The 22,274-nt window shown below is 42.1% G+C and overlaps 4 protein-coding genes and 1 non-coding gene across 5 annotated transcripts; 2 read left to right on the top strand and 3 right to left on the bottom strand.

The window, feature by feature from the left end:
* Positions 1-14: 14 nt before the first annotated feature.
* On the bottom strand, positions 15-285 carry J3458_019753 (uncharacterized protein; the record flags this gene model as incomplete). The annotated part of the gene is made up of 2 exons (XM_066121673.1): positions 15-111; positions 191-285. The coding sequence occupies 2 exons, from the start codon at positions 283-285 to the stop codon at positions 15-17; spliced, it is 192 nt and encodes a 63-aa protein (XP_065973290.1).
* Positions 286-2,897: 2,612 nt separating this feature from the next.
* Positions 2,898-3,272, bottom strand: J3458_019752 (uncharacterized protein; the record flags this gene model as incomplete). The annotated part of the gene is made up of 2 exons (XM_066121672.1): positions 2,898-2,967; positions 3,031-3,272. The coding sequence occupies 2 exons, from the start codon at positions 3,270-3,272 to the stop codon at positions 2,898-2,900; spliced, it is 312 nt and encodes a 103-aa protein (XP_065973289.1).
* An 11,721-nt stretch (positions 3,273-14,993) lies between these two features.
* J3458_019751 (uncharacterized protein) lies at positions 14,994-16,527 on the top strand (the record flags this gene model as incomplete). The annotated part of the gene is made up of 2 exons (XM_007813023.2): positions 14,994-16,404; positions 16,497-16,527. The coding sequence occupies exons 1-2, from the start codon at positions 15,569-15,571 to the stop codon at positions 16,525-16,527; spliced, it is 867 nt and encodes a 288-aa protein (XP_007811214.2). The 5' UTR covers positions 14,994-15,568.
* Positions 16,528-18,771: 2,244 nt separating this feature from the next.
* Positions 18,772-19,474, bottom strand: J3458_019750 (uncharacterized protein; the record flags this gene model as incomplete). Its single annotated transcript, XM_066121671.1, has 4 exons — positions 18,772-18,807; positions 18,869-19,036; positions 19,090-19,200; positions 19,331-19,474. The coding sequence occupies 4 exons, from the start codon at positions 19,472-19,474 to the stop codon at positions 18,772-18,774; spliced, it is 459 nt and encodes a 152-aa protein (XP_065973288.1).
* A 2,188-nt stretch (positions 19,475-21,662) lies between these two features.
* On the top strand, positions 21,663-21,734 carry J3458_019749. The gene has a single exon. It is a non-coding gene; the product is annotated as a tRNA-Thr (tRNA).
* Positions 21,735-22,274: the final 540 nt, after the last annotated feature.

The following is a 22,274-nucleotide window of genomic DNA, read 5'->3' as shown; positions in this document are numbered from 1 at the left end:
ACCCCGAAGATGGCTCATTCCTCGTCAGACCTCTGGTGGAAACCACCGACGTCTTCGGCATCCATGGCGTTGTAGAGACGCTCTAAGAAATCCTGCGTGGTTATCAACGTGCTAAACCGCCAAGAAAAATTAGCCTCTGTCTGGAACATGGTGCACCTTGCTTGTAACGTGGCGATATATCGCGACCTACCTGATGAGGTTGGAAAGATCAGTGAGACATCCATGGATTGTAGTATGAAGGTTTTCGAGACGGTCAATGGACCTCCTCAAGACAGTGAGCTGCATCATAAGCATATCTAGCTCGTGTTCACGTATTTGCACCTCGATGTCGCTGTTGTGACGAAAATATGTTGATGAGAAGACTGCTTTTTTTTTGTTTTGGGGGAACGGGGTGCTATTCGGCGTACTGGGCTGCAACAGGATCTTGATGCATTATTCTTGCTAAATGGAACCGAATCTAGGTTTTGTGTGTTGTACAGGCAGTGATGATTAATGAATATGGATGTGAAGCTGTCTGCGAGAACGGATGTGTGCGACTTCGCAGTGGAAGGAAGAAGAAGCAAGGGGAATTTTCACATTTCAAGGCTCTTAATAATAATGCGGCGCAGTTGTCATGAATGCTCGATGGTAATGATAGCTAAGGGTAGCCGAGTCTTTTCTTTTCTCTTTTTTTTTTTTTGCGTTTATGAAGCGATGTGAGCGGAATGTGAGTTGTGCCAATCTGCAATAGAACAAACGCGGTCTGGGACATTTTTAGGGTGCCATGACCAAGAGAAACTCTCCCATTATTCTCTAAGAGAACTTCCAAAGCTAGTACGCATTGGAAATACTTTCGTTAGCAAACAAGATGGACCACAACATCAGACAACCATTTCGCGAGTAGTCTCTTGTTGCGTAACTGCAATATATAAAAAGGGGATTTCGACAGACCAAGTTTCCTTTCTAGAAAGGCTTCCTGGGCGACCCGCATGCCAGAGGCAGAGAATGGCTGTGGGAATAGTTTTCTTGCCTAGATATGGGGAACCCCGACTGTGACTAGCGGTATGCATACAGTCATGATGCTACCGAAGTTCCTGTGAAGTTGTTTGGTCCGACTCAGGGGTCCTCTAGGCACCACCCATGCGCTTCTGAGGTAAAAGCGGCGCCAGCTGAGAATCCTGCATGAGGAATAGAGTTCACGATATTGAAATCCGGATATTCTATTGCTCTGAAATAGTCTAGTTCTAGCTCCATGGTGATGGAAGTGAGATTAAATAAGGCAACTTTAAGTTTTGAAGGAGCTTCCCGTGATGATTTGCTGCGTTTGTCATTATCAGCGAGCGTGCTTATAAGGACGATACGGGTCGGGCACGCTACGCGTACGCTTAGCGGGAGTGCTGTGCTCGACGAAATGAGTTCTGTGATGGTGGTTGCGGCTAAGGCGACGACACTCTGAGGGATCACCGTCTCGTGCGTTGTTTGATTTGTTCTGTTGCGCTATCGTGTGCTGTCGATGGTATAACTTTACACGATCATGCGACAGGCTACGGCGGGCGATATACCAGGGAATCCTTCTAACATTTTGCAACATCACACCGTGAATTCCTTCAAGTTGAGCCGGCCTTCTGGGATTAGTCTCCAGTCATGGGTGGCAGTATCACGGCGCCTAGCTATCCAAGTCAGTGATTTTGTTATGCATTATTGCCCGTCTCTCTCTCTCTAAGCGCTGGGCTGCCACTTATTGGTGTGACAAATGACTAGGGAAAGACGCCCGGGCAACGTTATGCTTCATGATCCACTCGTCCTCAGCCAGCTCCTTGGCCGAGGCGCGCCTCGCAGGTTCCCACTGCAGCATCTTCCGTATCATGGCGAGAAACTTCTCTCGGTTTTCTCCCTCCAGGCTCGTCTCTATCATCTCGATCGGCGTACTATTTGGACGTGTAGTCTCTGCACGACACTCGCCTGTGGGACGAGCGGTATCTGGTGTCAGCAAGCCAGGGATATCCCACTGTCTACTGTTCGCTTACCTTGTACTGTAAAGAACTTGTGGCTTTATTTGCCTGCATCAAGGAGTGCTTTGGGAGGTGATTCGAGCAACGCAACTATCTCGGCGAGGTGTGCTCGGCTGCGGTATTGCTGATCCTGCGGATCGAGTCCAGTGAACAGGTGACCACCTTCGAACAAATCTCAGATCTAAAATGGCAGTCCAGACCTGGGTTCTCAAGTTCTGCACATGCGAACTTCCGTTTCAGATCCGTACCATACAAGCCGTATTCCAAATATCAATCTCATAGGACCACGGTGCTTCCAAAACAACCTCGGGTGCCTGTAGATATCGGGCTGTACGTCCTCAAGACGTTCACATCACCGCTAACTGCTGACCGAAGTCACAAAAAACCGGTGCGCCCCAGTTTTTCGGCATCTGAAGCTCGCGTGACAGACAGATGGCCCTACCGTCCACGATTTTCCGCGGAGACGGGTCGGCCAGCTCTTGCTCCTCGAATGCGGTGAAGACCGAATCTCCCTCAATGCCAAACATGATATTATCGGCCTTGATGTCTATTCCATAAAAATTCAGCACTCTTCCTCAAGGACGAATTATATGAACTACGGCCAAGGCGGGTTATGCTCGGCCCATTTCCCCCAGCACGCACCTGTGTGTATTATTTGACATACTGTATGCAGAAAATCCAAAGCAAGAAAGACGCGACGGAGGACAAATGCCAGTACTGGTGCCGGTAGCCTTTCCACCGATTACGGCGCAAGAAAGCCAAAGTGCTTTCCCAGAGCGGTGGGTGCACCAAGCACCGGTGACTGCCGTCTGGTCCACGAACATCGAAAGAGTCCAGTAGCTCTCTAACGGCACCGCGGGCAGGATGCTTCGATGATGATGCAGAGATACGCTTGTATATCGCGAGTCAGCGATGCAACTGGTCACCCATGGACTGAGCATGTATGAAGAGCTTGAGCGCTACATGCCGACGTCCACTGATCTGTTAATTAGTAGGAGGCACAGGTCAAGCGAGTTGAGTAGGTGCGAGAGCATCTCACGGTAGGTCGCGCGCCAACCAGACGGTTGAGCTAGCTCCAAAGCCCAGCTTGCCAACAATCTGATAGCGATTTTTGAGCATCTCGCCGAAGCGAGCTGGATAGTAACGGGATGCGATGTAGTCGGCAAAGAGCTCTTCCTCGAGCTTCTCATGCAGTGGAATTGGCGTAAAGTTCAGGTTGGAGAAAGTAAGTGACTTCCAAGCCCGGCGAGGCCAAGGCAATCGCCGAGGGATTGATGCCATATGAAGCGATCATAAGGTAGGCTGTCGAGTGATTCACGCTGTTTGAATTGGAGGACGAAGCGGCACGTGCCCCTCATGTGCACATGCAAGCTCCAGGGTCGCGAGCAAGACCCCTGGTACGGTCACACATTAGCTAAGGTTCGCAATTGCTGCCACAACCCCACATCTAGCATTTTAAGCGATTTTAATAGTTTAAGTAATTTAAGTGATTTTTAATATTTTAAGTAAATTACTTATATATAAGTAATATTATTATTATAAAGAAACCTAAAATATATATAAGAGAAGATTTATACTCTTTTAAATAAAGAACTTACTTATTAATAGATTTTTAATTACCTTAATAATTAATTTTTTATATAAGAGTAATAAACTATTAATATTTATATCTTTTAATATTAACTTTTTTCTTAAGGTTTTTTATGTATATTAATTATAATATTTCTTTTTAATTTTTATAAAAAGATATTTAAGCTTTTTATATAAGATTATATAATATAAAGTATTTTTTATATAATAAATAAGCTTTTTTAATAATAAAATAACTTAATAATTAACTTATAAACTTTTAAGTTATAGCTTTAAAGTTAAAAGTTTTTATAATAATATTATACGTAAATTATAAATAAATTAATTAAACGCGTATAATTTTACTTAATTCTTTAAGACTTTTAAGTTTAAGATTAATTATTATATATACTTTATATTATTTATTAAATTTATTAATAATATAATATAAAGTAATATTTTTATATAAGTTAAAAGTAAAAAGTTACTCTTTAAAATATAATTTAATTTCTTAAAGTTAACCTTTAATAAATATTAATTATATAAGACTTTAATTATAATTATTTATATTATTATATATAATAATAAGATTAAGTTTTAATCTTATAAAATTAGCTTTATAGTTTTTATTAATTAATTTTTTTAAAAGAGATTTAATAATATTAAAAGAGAAATTTTAAATATTATATAAACTTTTATATATTAAAATTAAACTTTCTTTAATATCTTAATAATTATAAGAAGTTAAAGAGATTTAATATTTAAGTATACGTATATATTAATATATACTTATATTATATTATTTAATTTTATTATAATTACTTTATAATAATTATATTAAGTATATTAAAGTAGTATTTTTATATAATATAATATCTTTAAATATAATTATTTTTTATAAGATTTAATTATAATATTAAAACCCTATTATAGGTAATAATATAAGTAATATTAGCTTAAGTAAATCTAGTTAATATATTATATAAAGATATAAATAAAAATTAATATTCTTATACTTAAGAGAATTAAATTAACTTTTATTATATATATAACCTTAATATAAGAAATATATATATTAAAAGCTAATAATAGTAATTATAATTAAACGTTTTAAATTAATAGATATTATTCTTTAATAAATTAATTAAGTATATATTATTTATTAAAGGTAATCTTATAAATTAAATTATATTATACGTAATTTATATACCTATAATTTAAGATAAATTTATAAACTTTATTTAGCTTTAAAATAAGTATAAAATTTATACGTAAAAGAATAAAAATTATATTATTTTAAGTATTCTTATAAATCTTTATTATATATAAAGTATTTAAAATTAAAGTATATTATTAAATACTAATAAAAATACTAATAATTAAGAGGTTTTACGTATAATACTTAATTCTCTTTATAATATTAATATTAACTTCTTTTTAATATAAGAAATATAAGAATAATATATAAGAGAATTATAAAACCTTAATATTAATAATAATAATTAAGATTATTTACGTTTATTTTTATTAGCTTATTTTACTTTATAATAATAAATTTAAGCTTATTAAATAAGTAATTAAAAATTAATTTTATAACTTAACTTTATTTCTTATAAAAAAGCTTAATAATTTATACGTATAAAACTAAAAAAAGGGATTTCTTATATATTAATTTAAATTAATATAAGCTTTTTTAATAGAACTTTAAGCTTATTATTAACTTAACTCTTTAAGAAAACTTAATATTTTAAGACCTTTAAGCTTAATTATAAGACTTTTAAAATAAAGAGATTAAGAATATTTAATCTTTTTATATAGGTTATTATTTTTATATATATTATATATAAAAAGTAAATTTATTATATTTTATATTATTTACTTTCTTTATTAATTTTATATAAAAAGCTTAACTTAAGCTTATAAATTTATTATATTTAATTAAAATAATTAAAAGAGAGCTTTAAAAGATATTAAAAGATAAGTTTATTATACGTGTAAAAGAGAATTTATATATAATATATTAATTATAATATTATTATTAATAATCTCTTTTTTAATTAGCTTTTAATTCTTTAAGACTTAAAAATTTATTTATATAATAACTTAATTATCTTAAATATTTAAATTATATAAATTATCTTATTTAAAAAGATTAAATAATATACGTTCTTTTATATATTTTTAATTATTTAATTAATAAAAGCTAGCTTACTTTATTTAAGTTCTTTTAAGCTATTAAAAGGTTTAATTATAAAAATATATTTTAAAGTTAAATTATATAAAGTCTTAAATTTAATTATTCTTTAATATTAAATAATATTTATAAAGTTTCTTATATTATTTAAGAAGTAAAAGCTTAATAAAACTTATTTTATATTAATATATACTTAAAATTTTAACTTCTTATATAAATTAAGCTTTATATATATCTTTAAAATAAAGAAGTTACTTATTATAATCTTAAATAATAATAAAGAGATTACTTAAATAAGTAACTTAATTAAATTTTCTTATAAGTTCTTATATAAGAATTAATAAGTTACTTATATAGCTTTTTAAATTTAAGCTTAAAAGAATTTTAAAAAGTTTATTATATAATTATACTTTAAATTTAATAATAATATAATTTATAAAGTTATTAATTAAAAAACCTACGTTAATATTTAAGATTTTATACGTAATAAAAAGCTTTTATTATTAAAATTAATTAAAATTAATATAAACTAGAATTTATTATAATAATAATAATAAAGTAAGTTAAAGTATATATTTTAAATCTCTTTATATATATATAATAACGCTTTTAAGTATTATTTTTTTTAATTATTTAAACTTATTATATATACGTAAAAAAGAGAGATAAAAAGAGAAGAAAAATTTAATAAAAAGAGAGTATAAAAAAAGATATTATTATATTTTAATATATTATAGCTTTAATATTATATAATATAATAGGGTTTATATTAATTATATAAGATATAATATATACGTATTTTTCTTTTATTAATAACTATAAATATCTCTTATTAATTATAAATAATTAAATATTAGTTAATATAAGAAAAAAAGGAAAAAGGTTATATACTTAAAGCCTTAAAAGGTTTTATTAGTTACTATTAAATTATATGATTTTTTTCCCTTCTTTTTTCTTTAAAATAATAATAATAGTAATAATAATATTATACGTATAATACTTTCTTTTTTTTATTATTATATAATTAATATTTATAGAATAAAAAACATGTTTTTATATATATTTATTAATATTTATTATATTTATAAAGCTAAGAATAAGTAATATAATTAATAATAATAAAGCTATTATTATTATAACTTTAATATAATAAGAAATCTTATACGTATAAATAACTTAATAAAGCTATTATTATAATAATTAATAATTTTATTAAAGTCTTATATATATTATTCTTAATATACCTTAATTACTTTTAGTTTATATAAGTAAAAATAGTTTTAAATTATACGCTTTTTTATAAGAGTAACGTATTATTCTTAAACTTTTTAAGTAAAACGTATAATTTCTTAAAAATTATATTAAACTTAAGTAAATTAAAAGTAAAAGGCTCTTATATATTAATATCTTTTTAATTTACTTAAAAGATATTATATATAAGAATTCTTATAATTATTATTATAAGTAAATAGCTTAAAATATAAATAAATTTACCTCTTTATTTTTTATTTATATATAATTATTAGACTATTTTAATAATATATATAATAATTATAAATAGCTTAATCGTATATTTTCTTACTTTAATAAAAATTAAAGTAAATTACTTATAATAAATATACGTATAAAATTAAGTATTAACTTTTAAGAATAATTAATTAATTTAATTAAAAGGTTAAAAACTTAAAATAAGTTAATTAAATTAAATAAAAATAAAATTAAGTAAGATTTTATAATATTATAAGCTTATATATATATATTTTATTTATTATTTACTTAATTATATATATATTACTTATTATATTATATCTCTTATTATTTTATTATATAATTAAAGAGACTTTAAGTTAAGTAACTTTAAGTAAAGGTATTAAATAATAATTTTATTTAATTTAAAATAATAATTAATATCTTTTTATAATATTTTAAGTTAATAATTAATTTCTTTATATAAAAGAATTAATAAAGTAAAGATTAACTTTATATATATAGCTTAAATTATTTAAATTACTTAAATTATTAAAATCGCTTAAAATGTTTAATATAAGGTTATAATAGTAACTGTAAACCTTAGCTAATGTGCCACCGTACCCTAGCGCCGCCTCGGTCACAGGTGAGGTTCGCTGAGCGGCGGGTGGCTAGAGGCGGTCTGGGAGTGCAGAGCTTCGCGCTCCGCATTTATTAACCCTATATCGGAGTGAGATGTCGAAAAGTTCCGGTTAAAATCATTGCCTGACGCCAGTGAATAGAGCGATACAGTCAAAGGGCTTAATCGAGTCTGCAAGAAAGAAGAGGCTCCAGAATGTTTGTCACGCTAACATGTAATAGAATAAAACCATGCGGTGATGGTAATAATGGTAATATATCTCGTCTCATCATACACGCACTGCTATCCCTTTGAGTGTGCGCAGGTGCCATTTTGGTGACGACCAAGGATGTCAACCGATTAAAGATATGAGATTAAAAGATACTTAATTCACCTGAGAATTCATTTAATAAAGAAAGTACCTTAAATACGAGGAGTTACAAGCATATAAGAGGCCACCCTATTACGAAAGATGACTCCGTACTTAGCAAGTAAAATACTACGCCACCCCTTGCACGTTAGAGCTGTGGGTGCAAGGGGTACGATCATCCGAAGGCTGGGAGTCCTTGGGCCAAGCAACTATTAAGCCATTACATTTAGCTAGCTATCTAGTTATGCAGAGCCGTGGTCTGACCTATATGGATTCCGTGTAAGGACCTGTCGTCTTCTATGCCGCTCATCCCTCATCTTCATCTTCATACCCTCTGGTGGAGACTCGTAAAACAGGTGACCACGATCAAAGGGCGCATCCAGCATCAAGCCCTGGAGCGTTTTTACGCGAGAGACAGCTACGTAGCTTAAACCAGTCTGAAAGTCCCGACAGGAGAGATCTGTCACGATGACATCTTCAGTGATGCTCTGCGACTTGTGAACCGTAATGGCGTAGCATACGATCAGGGGAAACTGCGTGCGAGTGCAGAGAGTGCTTCCGATGAGGAAGTCCCTGTCTACTGGGAGAATCGGGACAATCTTTCTGCCATCAGCGGTGGTCAGGAACACAGGTCCACTGTACTTGTCAAACTCCATCATGATAACACAGGGAGGGTCTTGGACTGGGTCAGCCCCCGGTGCCCAGCCGATATCGTAAACGGTACCGCGAGCGCCGTTGCAGAGACCAACTGGCTGCCAAAGGTTAGATGTCAGCATCAGACGGGCGCCAATGCATATAGGGATCTGCTTCGCAAGGTTGCCCGCCTTGTCATCAGGCGCCGCAGCCGCGCCAAGGCCGACATTCTTAGCCTTGACCTGAATGACTGGCCGGCCGAGGCGGTCGAGGTGGTAGTGGTTATATTCGTTCACCCTATCTTTCGTGGCGTATACTCGCAAGGCGTTGGCGAACCTGGCGACCTCCAGATCATCTAGCTTCGCCTGTACTCGACCGGAAAGGAGTTTCCAGGACTCGACTGACAGTTGGAGGAGCCGCAATTCCTCGAGAGCTGTGCGAAACGCCTTCTGATCGTCGCCCCGTTGCCGTTGGACAACCTTCAAGAAGACTGATTTATCGAAGCGTCTATATGCGTTCCTGCCTTTGATCTCCACTCCCTGCACCTCTTTATCGTAATAGAGCGGCTTCTGTAGCACGGGTGGAAGCTGGAAGAAGTCGCCAACCAGAAGGATGTTAAGACTACCAAAGAACTCCTCATTCCTACTCGGGAACGCCTCGCGCAGGCGGTCATCGATCCAAGAAAGCTGTCGCAGTCCCAGCATGCTCTTCTCATCGATGATCAGGTAGTTGATGTCCTTCAGCTTCTTCTGGAGCTGGGCCATGTCAGTGGGCGAGAGGGGCTTGAAGTCCTTGTTGATTGGAAGGTGTAACAGGGAGTGCAAAGTAGTGCCCGATATCTGATTTCCCGCGACGCCAGTGGGCGCGGCACGCCAAACAGGTGTCCCTCTCCCGGCAGCAGCGGCTTGGAGGTGCGCGGAGAGCAAATTAATGAGGTATGACTTCCCGGTACCACCTCCACCATCCACATGGAGCAGCAACTGAGAGGGTTCCTGATTCAGGAAGTGGTCCATCACGGTATCGTATACTAAGCGCTGATCCCGGTTTAGGGAATCTCGAGCTTCCAAGGGCTGATGATCCACATCAAGGTCAAGGCGGTTTGCCGCCTTGCGTTGCTTCCAGTAGTCGCCCTTGAGAATACCGTCATCAGTATACCGTCCAACGTGAGGGGTCCAATCATAATTGATGTCGATGTCTCGGCGGCCGAGCATGTCGATATCCTCTTCCTCCAGCGGGCGGTCGGGAAGCATGCGGGCGAGTTCATGCCAGTCTTCATCCACAATGGGCTCTTCATGGACCTCAAGCTCAAATTCGTCGTCCTCAGCCCTCAATTCATTTGTATCTGGCTCCCCATAATGATCGTCCGCATGGGTGTCACGGTGCTGCTCTCTGCAAAACCTGTACGCAGCCGCGAAGGAATCGAACCGCTGCCCGCCCACGGTGAGCAACTCCTCTGGAGAGCGATGCGGATGAGCCATCATCAATTTAACACGGCAGAAGTCACCAAACTGGGGAGATGCCTCCACGGACCTGTATCGAGGAAAGTAAGACAGGACTCTCTTCTTCGCGTTGGCAGCGAGTCTCCTCCACGTCTTGAGATTATACGATTGCAGGTACTCGAGGTAAGTTGCATCCTCGTGCTGGTCATTTCTCTCGAGATACCTCCTGTAGCTGCCGACGGTCTCGTTGACATCTTCATCCACGCGATACGAACGTGCATGTTGCTCCAAAGGACGGCAGTCGACAGAGACCACCATCCGCGTGCCTTCCTGCAGAGGAATGTTAAGGAGAAGATGGGAAATCTCCTGCGCCGAGTAATCTCTCTCGGCAATCAGCTTATTCATCAGGCGAGAGGAGAAGGATAATAGCGGCTGAAGGTGTGCCGTGTGCGGCAAAACCTGGTCTGCAAGCTTACAGTAAGGCTCAGTCTTCTTCTCAGATTTGCTGCAATACTTGGCAGCGTACGTAATAACCGCCTGTAGGCTGGTGCAAGGAGATATGTCGATATTGGCTAGCCAGCCTAGTATAATGGCGGGATTGAAGTGATTCATGAGGTTGTCATTCCGCGCCGCCTCGAAGACATAGTACGACTTGCCTTCCTTCCTGATCACTGCGGCCAGCTCCCGCAAGGCACGAGGAAAGTCAAAACGACACTCCCGCTCTGGATTGGCCGCATTGGCCGCCTCGATATCTGCAGCAGCGCCTTCCATATCCCTCGCCAGATCAACGGTTCTCTTCCTTACGCGTAAGCAGTATGTGGTATTGCATCTGTGGCGCTGGCAGCGGTTGACGATTTGTGAGAGACGCAGGAATGTCAGTTCTGTACTCAGTGGATCTACGCTCAGGGGGTTACCCTCACCCTGGGGCATAGTCCTAGTCGGCTCAGGATTAATGGCAGTGATGTGGAATCCCCACGTGCGTGCAAAAACATCACGAGCGGCTTCATCCACCATGTCGACTCTTGGGCAATTCTCCATCCAGTACAGGCCATGGTTGTGCGGACTGCCACGCCCTTGCCATTCATACCGATCCCAGTAATCCGTAATGTTGAACTTCTTGCTTAACACGATATCTCGAAAGAAACAGTATCGGCGGTAGAAATGGAAAGCAGCAATGTGAGGATTCTGACGCAAAAGTTGGCGCGAGAGACCCATCCTCTCGGACTCGGACGCAGCCAGCCATTCATCATATCGGGGCATGTGCTGGTAGAGACTCCGCCAGTGTAAATCTGCCGGGCTGAATGTGATGAATGCACCAGGACATCCAAGGTTGTAGGCATAGGCCTCGAGGTCCTGCCTCTTCCTGTTCCAGAAGGGGCGCGTGCCGCGAATAGGTACCGCATGTCTTGTGATTGAGTTGATTAGCACCTGCGCCTCAGGGTCCTCGCTGTGCTCCAGTGCCTGAACAAGCTGCTCCCGTGTGAGCGGTTCATGACTACCATCGTGTTGCTTCACGAAGAATTTGGACCGTGCACGGGCCTGTGACCGCATCAGAGTATTGAAGGCGACGAAGCGGAAGGTCGGGTGGCGTGCAAAACGCCCGTCATGCCAGCGCATCGCGTGCTCGATGTAGTCCTTGTAGTCGATTGACCGTAGCCGAGGCTCAACAAAGTCGGCTCTCCCGTCAGGAAAGAGGCAGGGAAAAGCTAAGGAGAGTAGGGCATGAGAGCGATTGAACTCATTAATGGGTGTGCGCCGTATATTCGGAAGCTGCAGCTCGTGCTGCACCTGCTCCTGGAAGCTTGTGGAAAGCCTTGGTTCAGCTTCTGGTTCTCCGGCAAGAATAGACCGCAGAGCATCGAGCTCCGTGTCCTTGGCCAAAAGGTCCGGCACCGCAGCCTCGTCCTCCAGGTCCGGTTCTGCCTCCTCATCTTCCTCGGGTCCAACTTCGGCAGCCTCCACCTGGCTCTGGGGGATGTCGTCCAGGACATTGCCATCTTGAGGCAATTGACTCAGCCGCTCTTCGTCGATGACGATGCATCGATAGCCAGGATGATGGCGCCGGAGGTAGTTAAGCCATATGGCAACTGGCTGGCGGCGTACACGGAACTGGCGGGTGAATTGCCGGCTAAGGTTTGCATGGGACGACGTATTGGAAGGACGGAGTAATACAGTGTTCAACTCCCGCGGCAAAAGCGGGAGTTGGTTGTACACCAAGCCAACCTCGCGGAGAAAGTGAACAACATGTCCCCGATATTTGTACTGCTGGCCCCGCACAAGCATAATATTCACGTGGACGTGAACACGGCCTATTAAAGACTCTTCAGTAGGTGTAAGCTGAGGCAATTGAGTCGGTACGGAGCCAAAATCCAACTGGTTGTCCACAGAGAAGAAGTACGGCTCTTCAGGGCCGCGTTTATCATCCTTTCGACAGCAACGCGCACAAATGCCATCAGAATCGATCTTCATCTGGAACCAACGCTCTTGACATCGACCACAAAATTGCATTTGGTCATTGTCCAGCTTTGTCCAGAACTCACGGAGGATTGCTTTATCACGACAGGTCAAGGCGCAAGCGTCCAGGTCCCCATTCCACACCGGATCTTGTGCGTGAAATACGGCCGATTCTTCAGGTGGAATCATCACTGGACTCCGGTACCGTCGTGGCGGCCCCGACGATCGAGTTTGCCTTTGAGATTTTTTTGGCCGCCCTCCTGTACCAGGGGCAGGACCACGGCGAGCACGGCGACGAGGCCCTGACTTTCTGGAAGGCTGCCGCGAGCAATAGCGAAGAGGGCTTTCGTCCAAGGCATTGCTATTATCGTTCCCGTCTTCGTCCCCTAGATCGGAATCAGACTCTACCCCTAGGTGTTCGAGGTACTTCCGTGGTCGAGCAGGTGAAAGCAGCAAGTTGAAATAGTCCTCGACGTCAACATCAGATTCAGAGAACTGTCCCCTGTCATCCGCTTCCTTGGTCATTCCATCCCCATCTGGGAGCTCATTTGCCTGTAGTCGATCTTGACTCCCAGCTACGTTCCGTGGTTAGCTTGAACAAACTGCCGGGACCACAGCACAAGGATACCTTCTCCAGGACCATCAGAACCTTCAAAGACGCCGAGTTGAGAGATTGTGGGAGTTAGTGACACAGCCTCCCCTGCACGGCGTCGTGAACGATGGTCGCGCCGAATAGTGGCCTGCTTGGCCCTGGCGCCGGCCTTGGAGGCATCATCTTGCGAGTCCTTCCCGCCCTTGTGGAACCTAACAGCCAGGTAAGAGTAGTCCACACCAGTCGTGCTGCTTCGGACAGTAGATGGATCAGAATGTGAGGCGACAGGATCGGTCGAGGGCGGCACAGGCGGTGAGGGAGCTAGAGCCCGGAAGAGCCGCGAGCTCGCTTGGGTTGGTGGGATCGGCGTCCCCAGCACTATCTGCGGCTGGCTGCCTGGCTCTCCGAACAAACTCCTAGCTGTATGTTGTTGCCGTAGCTTCTCTGGCGATGTAGGTTGGGTTCCAGATCTCTGGTTAGGAGGCGATAGGCCAGCGTCTCTGTCGGTTCTTTTCGGGGCAGATCTCTCAGCTGAGGTAGGACGGACAGCCAGCTTTCTCAATGCAAGGACGGCACCTTTGGACCTGGCACGCTTGATCAGGTTAGGGAGGCATATATAGTATATCAATGGTGTCAGTTACCTCGGAATTGCGGTGGTCCCGGCATTCCAGACAGGTTGTAGTTGGATTGGCAGATTTCCTCCTGCTAACGAAATTACTTGGTGATTTTGTTCGGTCGCAAGACGGGCAATGGACTGCCAATTCAGATCTAGGACTAATATTACCCCTAGAATCATAATCCATACCCAACCATGCGGTACATCTGTTTCAATAATGGAAGAAAGGCTGCTGGCCAAGCAAACGAACAGATCGCTGGGCAAATTTAGCGATTGTAAACGATTGTAAACGATTGTAAACGATTGTAAACAGAGAAGTAAACAAAGAAGCACCGACAGACGGTGGCTGTCCTTTACCCACTTTTCTAGAGCCACCAACCAATCCAGCCTTCTTTCGCGATTTCCCATACAGAATTTGGACCAATAGAAACTTATTTGTCAAGCCTGCACCAAACCCTCATTATTCGGAAAACTTATGGATTAATGTAGAGTCAGCCTTCGGCTGAAAAACCGGATATTTTGTGGTAGAATTCAAGTGAAGGAGAAGACGTATTCGCAATGAAAGGGCCAGACTTTATATGCATCGTGGAGGCTGGTAAGCGCTCATGTGAGACACGAATAGCTGTGCATGGTTGGCTCCTGCCTAAGGAGTCTGGTGGTTATAGTCGATGAAATCTAGAACCACCCCCACTAATTTCCTAAACAGTCCACAACCGACACATGAGTTGCCTCTACTCCGTACTCCGTAGCAACCCTTGAGCCGCTTACTGGTGGCTGGTTAATTTCTTTTGGCCATTGAGCCATGGGGCAAACAGATCCAGCAATGGCGGCCCTTGGCTGTATACCCCCGATATCCAGCTTACAAGTGTGCCATTTCGGGCTCTGACAGAAAGAGACTTGCCATGTTTCCAAGATCGACATGATTCTCAAGCAGTGCCGTGATCACCGCCTCGATGTGCGGCTTGCTGGAAAAGGATTGTGGGGATCATGACGGAACCCCCTACGAGGGCAACCTTCTCGAGAAGTAGCTTTACCACCGCCTCATAGCCGCCGTCTTCTGCCGTCTCTGTACGAGTATTTCTTCTAGAGTAATTGTTTGGCTATTACTACACAGCCTCTTCAAGCTGCAATAAAAAGCACCGTCTACCCGGAATACACAGCACGGTGAGGCTCAGACCGTCACCGCCTGGCTTCGCAAACACTTGCCCATCAATCGCTTCACGCTTTCTAACGCTGCTATTGATGGTGCCCCTTCACTATACCAGATTTACTACACGGTGCCGGCCTCTCTTAGTAGCCCACCACCAACAACATCACCAATGACGGGACAGGGCGTTCCATGTCTCGTCTGCAGTGGCGGGACGGCTTCGCCCACTTGTTGACGGCGAGGTCTGGCAAATTGTTCGGAACTATAATGTCGTTATTGGGCCGAGCCCCTTGCCAACCAACGGGCTTGCATTAGGCCCGTATGCCGTGCCGCGAGATTCCAGGAACGTGATGCGCGGTATATAGACGGAATGCAATCATTCGAAAAGCTCGGCTAGGTCGTTCGCTCCCTTTGTCCCGCAATCATTGAACCCATCTTACTGGCCACGCAAATGAGTGCAATCTGCCGGGGGAAAAAATGCCACCACTTCGTCCTCGGTCGCCTCCAAGACGTCCTCAAGGGCCGCTTTGCACACGGCAAAGCCTGGTAGCCGACCTGCGCAACCTGGGCATAAACAAGGGTGACACTCTTCTAGTACACTCGTCACTCAAAAGCATGGGCTTCGTCAGTGGAGGAGCCGAGACGGTTGTCAGCGCATTGCTCCAAGTTCTTGGTCGTGAGGGAACTCTGGTCGTGCCCGCATTCTCATGTGGAAACTCTGACCCCTCCACATGGAAAGTGCCACCGGTGTCGCTGGACGTGGACGAAGCGTGGTGGCCAGCCCTACGGGCGTCGATACCCGCCTACGACCCGGAGAAAACCCGGACGTTGGCCGTCGGCACCATCCCCGAAACGGTTCGGACCTGGCCTAGCGCCTTGCGAAGCGCGCACCCTCAGGTTTCGTTCGCCGCCATTGGGCTCCACGCGGGGACCGTCACGGCCGATCATGCGCTCGACTGCTGCTTCGGCGAGCAAAGCCCTCTTGCACGGATGGAAGGACTCTCAGCCCGCGTCTTGCTCCTCGGAGTTGGCTATCACCGCTGTACCTGCTTCCACCTGGCCGAGGGGAGAGTGTCGTCGCCCAAAATGGAAAACTCGTTTGCCGTTACCGTGGACGGCACTCGTCGGTGGCTGACTGTCGAGGACACCGTCATCAACGGCGACGACTTTGAGGAGTTGGGTGCTGATTTTGAGCGAGATTGTGACGTGCGGCGAGGTTTTGTTGGAGCGGCAGATTGTGCCGCCTTGTCGTTGCCAGAAGCGACACTGTATGCCAAGAAGTGGTTCCAGGAGCATAGAGGAAATATGTTCCTGTACAAGCACCATTGCATCTTTAACCGAACCGAAATAAACGTGGAAGGAAGCGCAAATAATAGAGCTTGCACATATCATCTAAATACCATAGCTATGACAATACTGTTTCTTCGGTCTTGTGAGTGCATAGCAGGTTAATGGTGGGCGGTTCGGTGTCAGGCTATAGTTGCTATCTTCCTAGCAGCAGGAAGATGCTCAAGATGCTAAAACGCATTCCGAATTCTAGATTCCGTCAGAGGAGCCTCGCCTAATACACTCTTTACGGATATACATTACAAATAGCAGTCTCGACTTTGGGGTGACAAAAGCGTCCGGATAAGCAGGCTGCCCGCGACTGTGGTGTGATTTGCGCCGTTGAAAAAAAAGACTCCGAAGATTGGTTTAAATAGAACATTGATTGACCTTTTAACGAGCAGCCGCAAACACTTCGTTTCTAAATATAGATATAATTCGGCAGCTAGTGTGACAAGAGCTTAGTAGAGGACTTGGAACGACGTGATTCAATTCATCTAGTAACAGCCTTTGGTAATAAAGTCCTTGCTTTTCTTCACGGCCTAGATAAAGAAAGAGCTCTATTAATACTAGTAGTCGGTGAGCCTCGGTCCCAAGGTCTCGATCGTGGCCCTCGTGTAGCATTCGTGTAACGGCTAGATCGACTCAACACCACTAGCTGTTACTAGATTGTTCACTTTTTAATTTTGCCAGCTGAATAGCGAGTAGCTTGGTTCTAAGCTAGCAGAGTCGGCCTAGAGCCACACAAGCTGCTGTGAATGGTCTTGTTGGTCTGGTTGAGGTGTGACAAGGGCTCGATAGAGGGCTTGAAGCAAAAGGGCTCAAATTCAATGATAATCTCGTAGGATGTCAAAAAGGTCCTTGGTTCCCTCAAGCCATGAGGCGAGGGGAGACCATCTTATATACAATCCAACCCCTGTAAGTTTAGCCATGAGTGACCTGACAAGGAAGTTACTGGGGGTTATTTACAGGGACTTTTCTGTTAACAGGAGCTCTTTTTATTTATATCAGTGGCTGTTAACTATAATGACAGGGGAGTAGTAGCTCTTATAAGAGTGACCTTTATTAATAAGAGATTTTATCGCGTTATCAGGTACTTTAAACCCCCACATGCTCTCTGTAATAGTGATATCTCATTGGCTTTAACCCCCCTTGCTATGTCACACCTGGCTAAACATTCAGGGTCTGAATTGTACATGAAAGGAACGGCCCGTGCCTAGCGCGCCCCATAGTTCTCGTGATCCTGCTGTGTAATAAAGGGCTTCTGATCCTTGCTTGACCTAATCCGTGTGACATCAGGTGCTTTATATTAAACCACTCTTCATGTAAGCCGCGCCATATGTCCTTCGTGTCCTGCATCTTCTTCAACAAGACGTCCTTCTCCGTTCCGTTCACTTGATCCATCAGGGCGGCAATCGACCCTCCACTAAAGTAACTGTTTTCCAGGTTATAGAGAATTTCCAAGTCCCTCCATTAATACGACTCATACGCATTATCTACGATCCACTTGTCGTGTAGCCCAATACCTAAATGAAGCTAGTAGGCTATTATCTCATGTGATCACTTACCCATTCCTTGTTTATATAGCGATTTAAGAGAAAATATTTAGGATCAGTCACGTGGAACTAGCGTACAAGCCCCAATATAAAGGTGTCGTTGCTCCGAGCTAATTACCAGCTAGTTGCAAGAGATAAAAGTCAAGAATTATGCCTCGTGCAAGAAGAAAGATTTCACAGGTCGACGCCGTTACTTCACGCACTTATCTGGCCACTATAGCTCTTCTTCTGTCTCTTTAATTACTCTACTATCAACACCTTATCGCAACGGTTAATCTACATTGAGATTTCAACTTTGTTGAAAAAGAAGTTAAACACAACAGCCACAATGCTTAAGGTTGCGGTTTTATTATTCTAGGAAGGCCGTGAGAAGCTAGATATATAATTGTGTGACACGAGACGCGCCATGTGACTAGCTTTACAGGCCACGTTGTTTGTTGGGCTGTTACAGCTACGCTGTAGCAGCTAGCTCTGTAGTAGGCTAGTAGCTAGCTAGCTGTTATAGCTGTGTAGGCAAAATATGCCACACACTATCTACAAGTAGCTTCCACGCACAACCCAGTCTATCAAGACCAAGAGACGACAGGTTGTGCAGATGCTCCAACACATTGCATTACAAAGTGCTCACGTTCCAATGTGTTCTATTAAATATTAGTAAATTATTGAAACCATGCAGATAGGGATAATTTATTCACCTCATAGTTTTTCTCCGAAATTTCTTTACAGGTAGAAGAGTGGTCCGGGGAGCCATTATACTGATTAAACTATATTAATATATATTAGTAAATTTCCTGTCTATTAGTGCTGAGTGGAGTTGCTTACATTTCGGCAGCCCTATGAAATATTAGAGTAAATCCATAACTAGTAGCAAAATAGCGCTGTAATCTAAACTCACTGCTTTTTGCGCGTGCATAAGTTCACAATAGTCCCAGTCAAATCCCAGTCCGCAAACAAAGTCCTGAAGCAGAGAGCAGCTGTATTTCTCAAGGACAACCCCTTTATACGGCCGCAACTCAACTCTGTGATTTTGAAATTGGCCCCAGAAAGCGTCGGCGTCGTCAGTCTATTTTTAGTTTAGTATTATGCTTCATACTTCTTTCCCAGATATACACATACTTTGTGAGGTACAGGCTTTACATTTTGAATCCTGTTTTCTTGAATGTTCACAGGACTGCTGCAAATCTTGGCGAGCTGAGAATCGGCGGGCGCAGAAATGCAAGCTTGATTCTTTAAAATCGTTAGACAATATAGCAGAGGGAATACATGGATTTTTTGAACTTATACTTACTACCAGGCAGCCCTTATTACTTGAATTAGTATTCATGCTTTAATAAGGCCGTTTTTTCATAGCGCTTACCTCTAGTTTCCATTTGATAGTGGAAGCGAGATCGGCATTTAACGGACGCGCTTTAATCAGATCTTCGCATGTGCTCTCAATGCTCAAGCCTTGCATGCTTAGGGCCAGATTAGCAGAAACGAGCATAGCAGTAATAAAGCGCATGATTTCGAGTTTTGTCTTGGAGAAATACAAGGCGTGAGAAATATTTGTGTGGTATACTTTTCTTGTGTATGAAATAAAGTAGTGTACGATGTAAGCTCTTGTACGTCTACTAGTCTATATATATTTTTTTCAAGTGTGACACCTTGGCATTTATTACTCTCTCTTACGATAAGGCTTTCTACTACCGCGTGATGTATCATATAATTACGTTTTATTTACGTAAATAATCTGCCGAGAACTATATTCACAATTAACAAATAATATACACACTCCTTGACGCCAAGTCCAATAAATTCTATACTAACCCTACAATGTTCCATCAAGTGTGTACAAGTGCAGGGTTTAGTACAAGCAGAAATTGAAATTAACATATACCTACTGGCTGTCTCGTACGATGTTCCATAATTAACATGGAGGGACTAGCCGAGCTGCGTTGAGGCATAAACCAGCGACATAGAGCCGAGTCGGCGATTGGTAGCCGATGCCTCTAATTCTCGCCCGTACGAGCGGGCGTATATCAAGGCTCCATGTCTAACCACGGGCATCTAATAGCTGAGACAGACGAGGTTGAATCTCCACTACATCACAAAAAGAACGCGCTCGAATTAAACAGCAATTATACCCCCTTATGTCCTGAAGGTCCGACTTCAATAGGGCCGTAGCGTGGGCCTTTACGAGGCTTTGATGACCGCACAATAGGAGGCTTTTCCCGTTGACACACTGTAACCACGAGCTCGCTTCGCACTTTCGCACTAGGAGGCCTAGAAGGATGATGCGCCCCTGACCAGCGCGCCAGACAGGCCGTACCCCCGGCACGTGGGCTATATTTGAAGGGGAGAGGACGACGACTATCATGGCTGGTCTTGTTTGCACTTGGAATTGTAAAAAGCTGGCAGAGCCAACCCATAATGAGACGTGTTCGACAAATGACACCCATGCCCTTGCGCCAGGTGTTTTGTTTCGCCCACTTGAATAGCTACATTGCAGTCGACTTTAAATATAACGCAACGTAGGACCCAGACGGGGAATAACAAGACGAGACTTGATGTCTTACTATCTCAGATTAATGCGGTAACTACTAGCTAGGCATGATGCTTGCCAGCGGGAGAGGAAAAGGTACCCTTTCTGATCTGATTCTTGAACGCTCACACGCCTAGATAATAGGATAATAGAAGACAAGGAAGCTTGGGCTTGAATGAGAGCATGGCTATATTTGAGAGCTGTACATCTACCATGGACTTGTAGTTGCCCTGTTACCGTTTCCTGCCGAGTGGCAAGAAACATTAATGTACGGACTTTGCTTACCCTCGCTTAGCATCGGCCGGAAAAAGAGCCCAGCTATTTCTCCAACCGATTGTGCCCTAAATCGTTGCACTTTCCGAAAACTTGAAAGGCTCTTGTTCGTAGAGTTTGGCCAGGCGCAAGACATTTCATTTTGCATCCCACACATGCAATGCTCTGCTAACCGCGTTTGGAACGCTTTGGCTTACTGTGGGCCAAGTATAAACTCAACGCCATTATCTGATGCAATTTTGACATGCGTAGATCCTTTCAGGGGCGATAGTTTCCGAACCGGGCGGGCTGGGTGTCCACAGATCTACAGTATCGTCGGCCGCAGTGTGGCGTGGAAGGGCGCAAAATCACTGCATCATCTCACCCCACTTGGTTTCATAAAAACATCATAAATTTCAAGAATTAATGGCTCGAGATTCCCGGCAATCTATATCACGTAAAATGGCAACGTGGCTAGGCTTCTAGTTGAGCGAGAAGCGGACATGGATGCAGTAGACGTGTATAGCGACGCCGCGCCATAGCATGCAGTGTTGAACTAGAGTAAAAGAGTAAAGAGATGGCAAAAATGTTGTTTAGCGAGGGAGCTAGTTCAAGAAAGGACAGTGAGCTAGAAGCCCTGAAAAATGTATTGGGTGAGGTATGTTAGATCGGGTATGCTCTTTCACGCTAGTTGAGGCTCAAGAGGGTGACCACTTGGTGCCATACTAAGCCGGATGACAACTAGGATTTGAAAATTTAGAAGGGGTTGCCCAATAAATTGCTAACGTCGATGCTAACTTGAAGACTTGAAAGGGGTTAGAAACGGGCTGGCTCAAGAAGCTAAGGCATGATTAATCCACATTAAGCGCTACCTTCATTAGTTACAATAACATCGACAGCCCCAGCAACAGCAAATGCTCCCTTGGCTCAGTGGTAAAGCGTGTCACTAGTAATGATAAGATCACTGGTTCGATTCCAGTAGGGAGCAAGTTGTTTCCTTTTGTTGGTGCAGATTTCGTACAACTCCGACGTGTGTCGGTGACCTACTTGAATCCTCGCCACGCGTTCATTTTTGTTGAAGACAGGGGATTTTTTTTGGCATTTAGGATAATGCCGACAAGAATCACAGTAGCTGTACGGAGTATGTGCGTCCTTTTCTATCCCTTTGAGTGTGCGCAGGTGCCTGTTATGTATATACTCCACTTTTCTCTAATTCAGCCGAAGGCTGACTCTACATTAATCCATAAGTTTTCCGAATAATGAGGGTTTGGTGCAGGCTTGACAAATAAGTTTCTATTGGTCCAAATTTTGTATGGGAAATCGCGAAAGAAGGCTGGATTGGTTGGTGGCTCTAGAAAAGTGGGTAAAGGACAGCCACCGTCTGTCGGTGCTTCTTTGTTTACTTCTCTGTTTACAATCGTTTACAATCGTTTACAATCGTTTACAATCGCTAAATTTGCCCAGCGATCTGTTCGTTTGCTTGGCCAGCAGCCTTTCTTCCATTATTGAAACAGATGTACCGCATGGT

This window comes from Metarhizium acridum, assembly GCF_019434415.1.
Source record: "Metarhizium acridum strain ARSEF 324 chromosome Unknown scaffold_568, whole genome shotgun sequence".
NCBI lineage: Eukaryota > Fungi > Ascomycota > Sordariomycetes > Hypocreales > Clavicipitaceae > Metarhizium > Metarhizium acridum.
The sequence above is the reverse complement of the archived record's forward strand: the minus strand, read 5'-3'. Positions and strand labels throughout refer to the sequence as shown.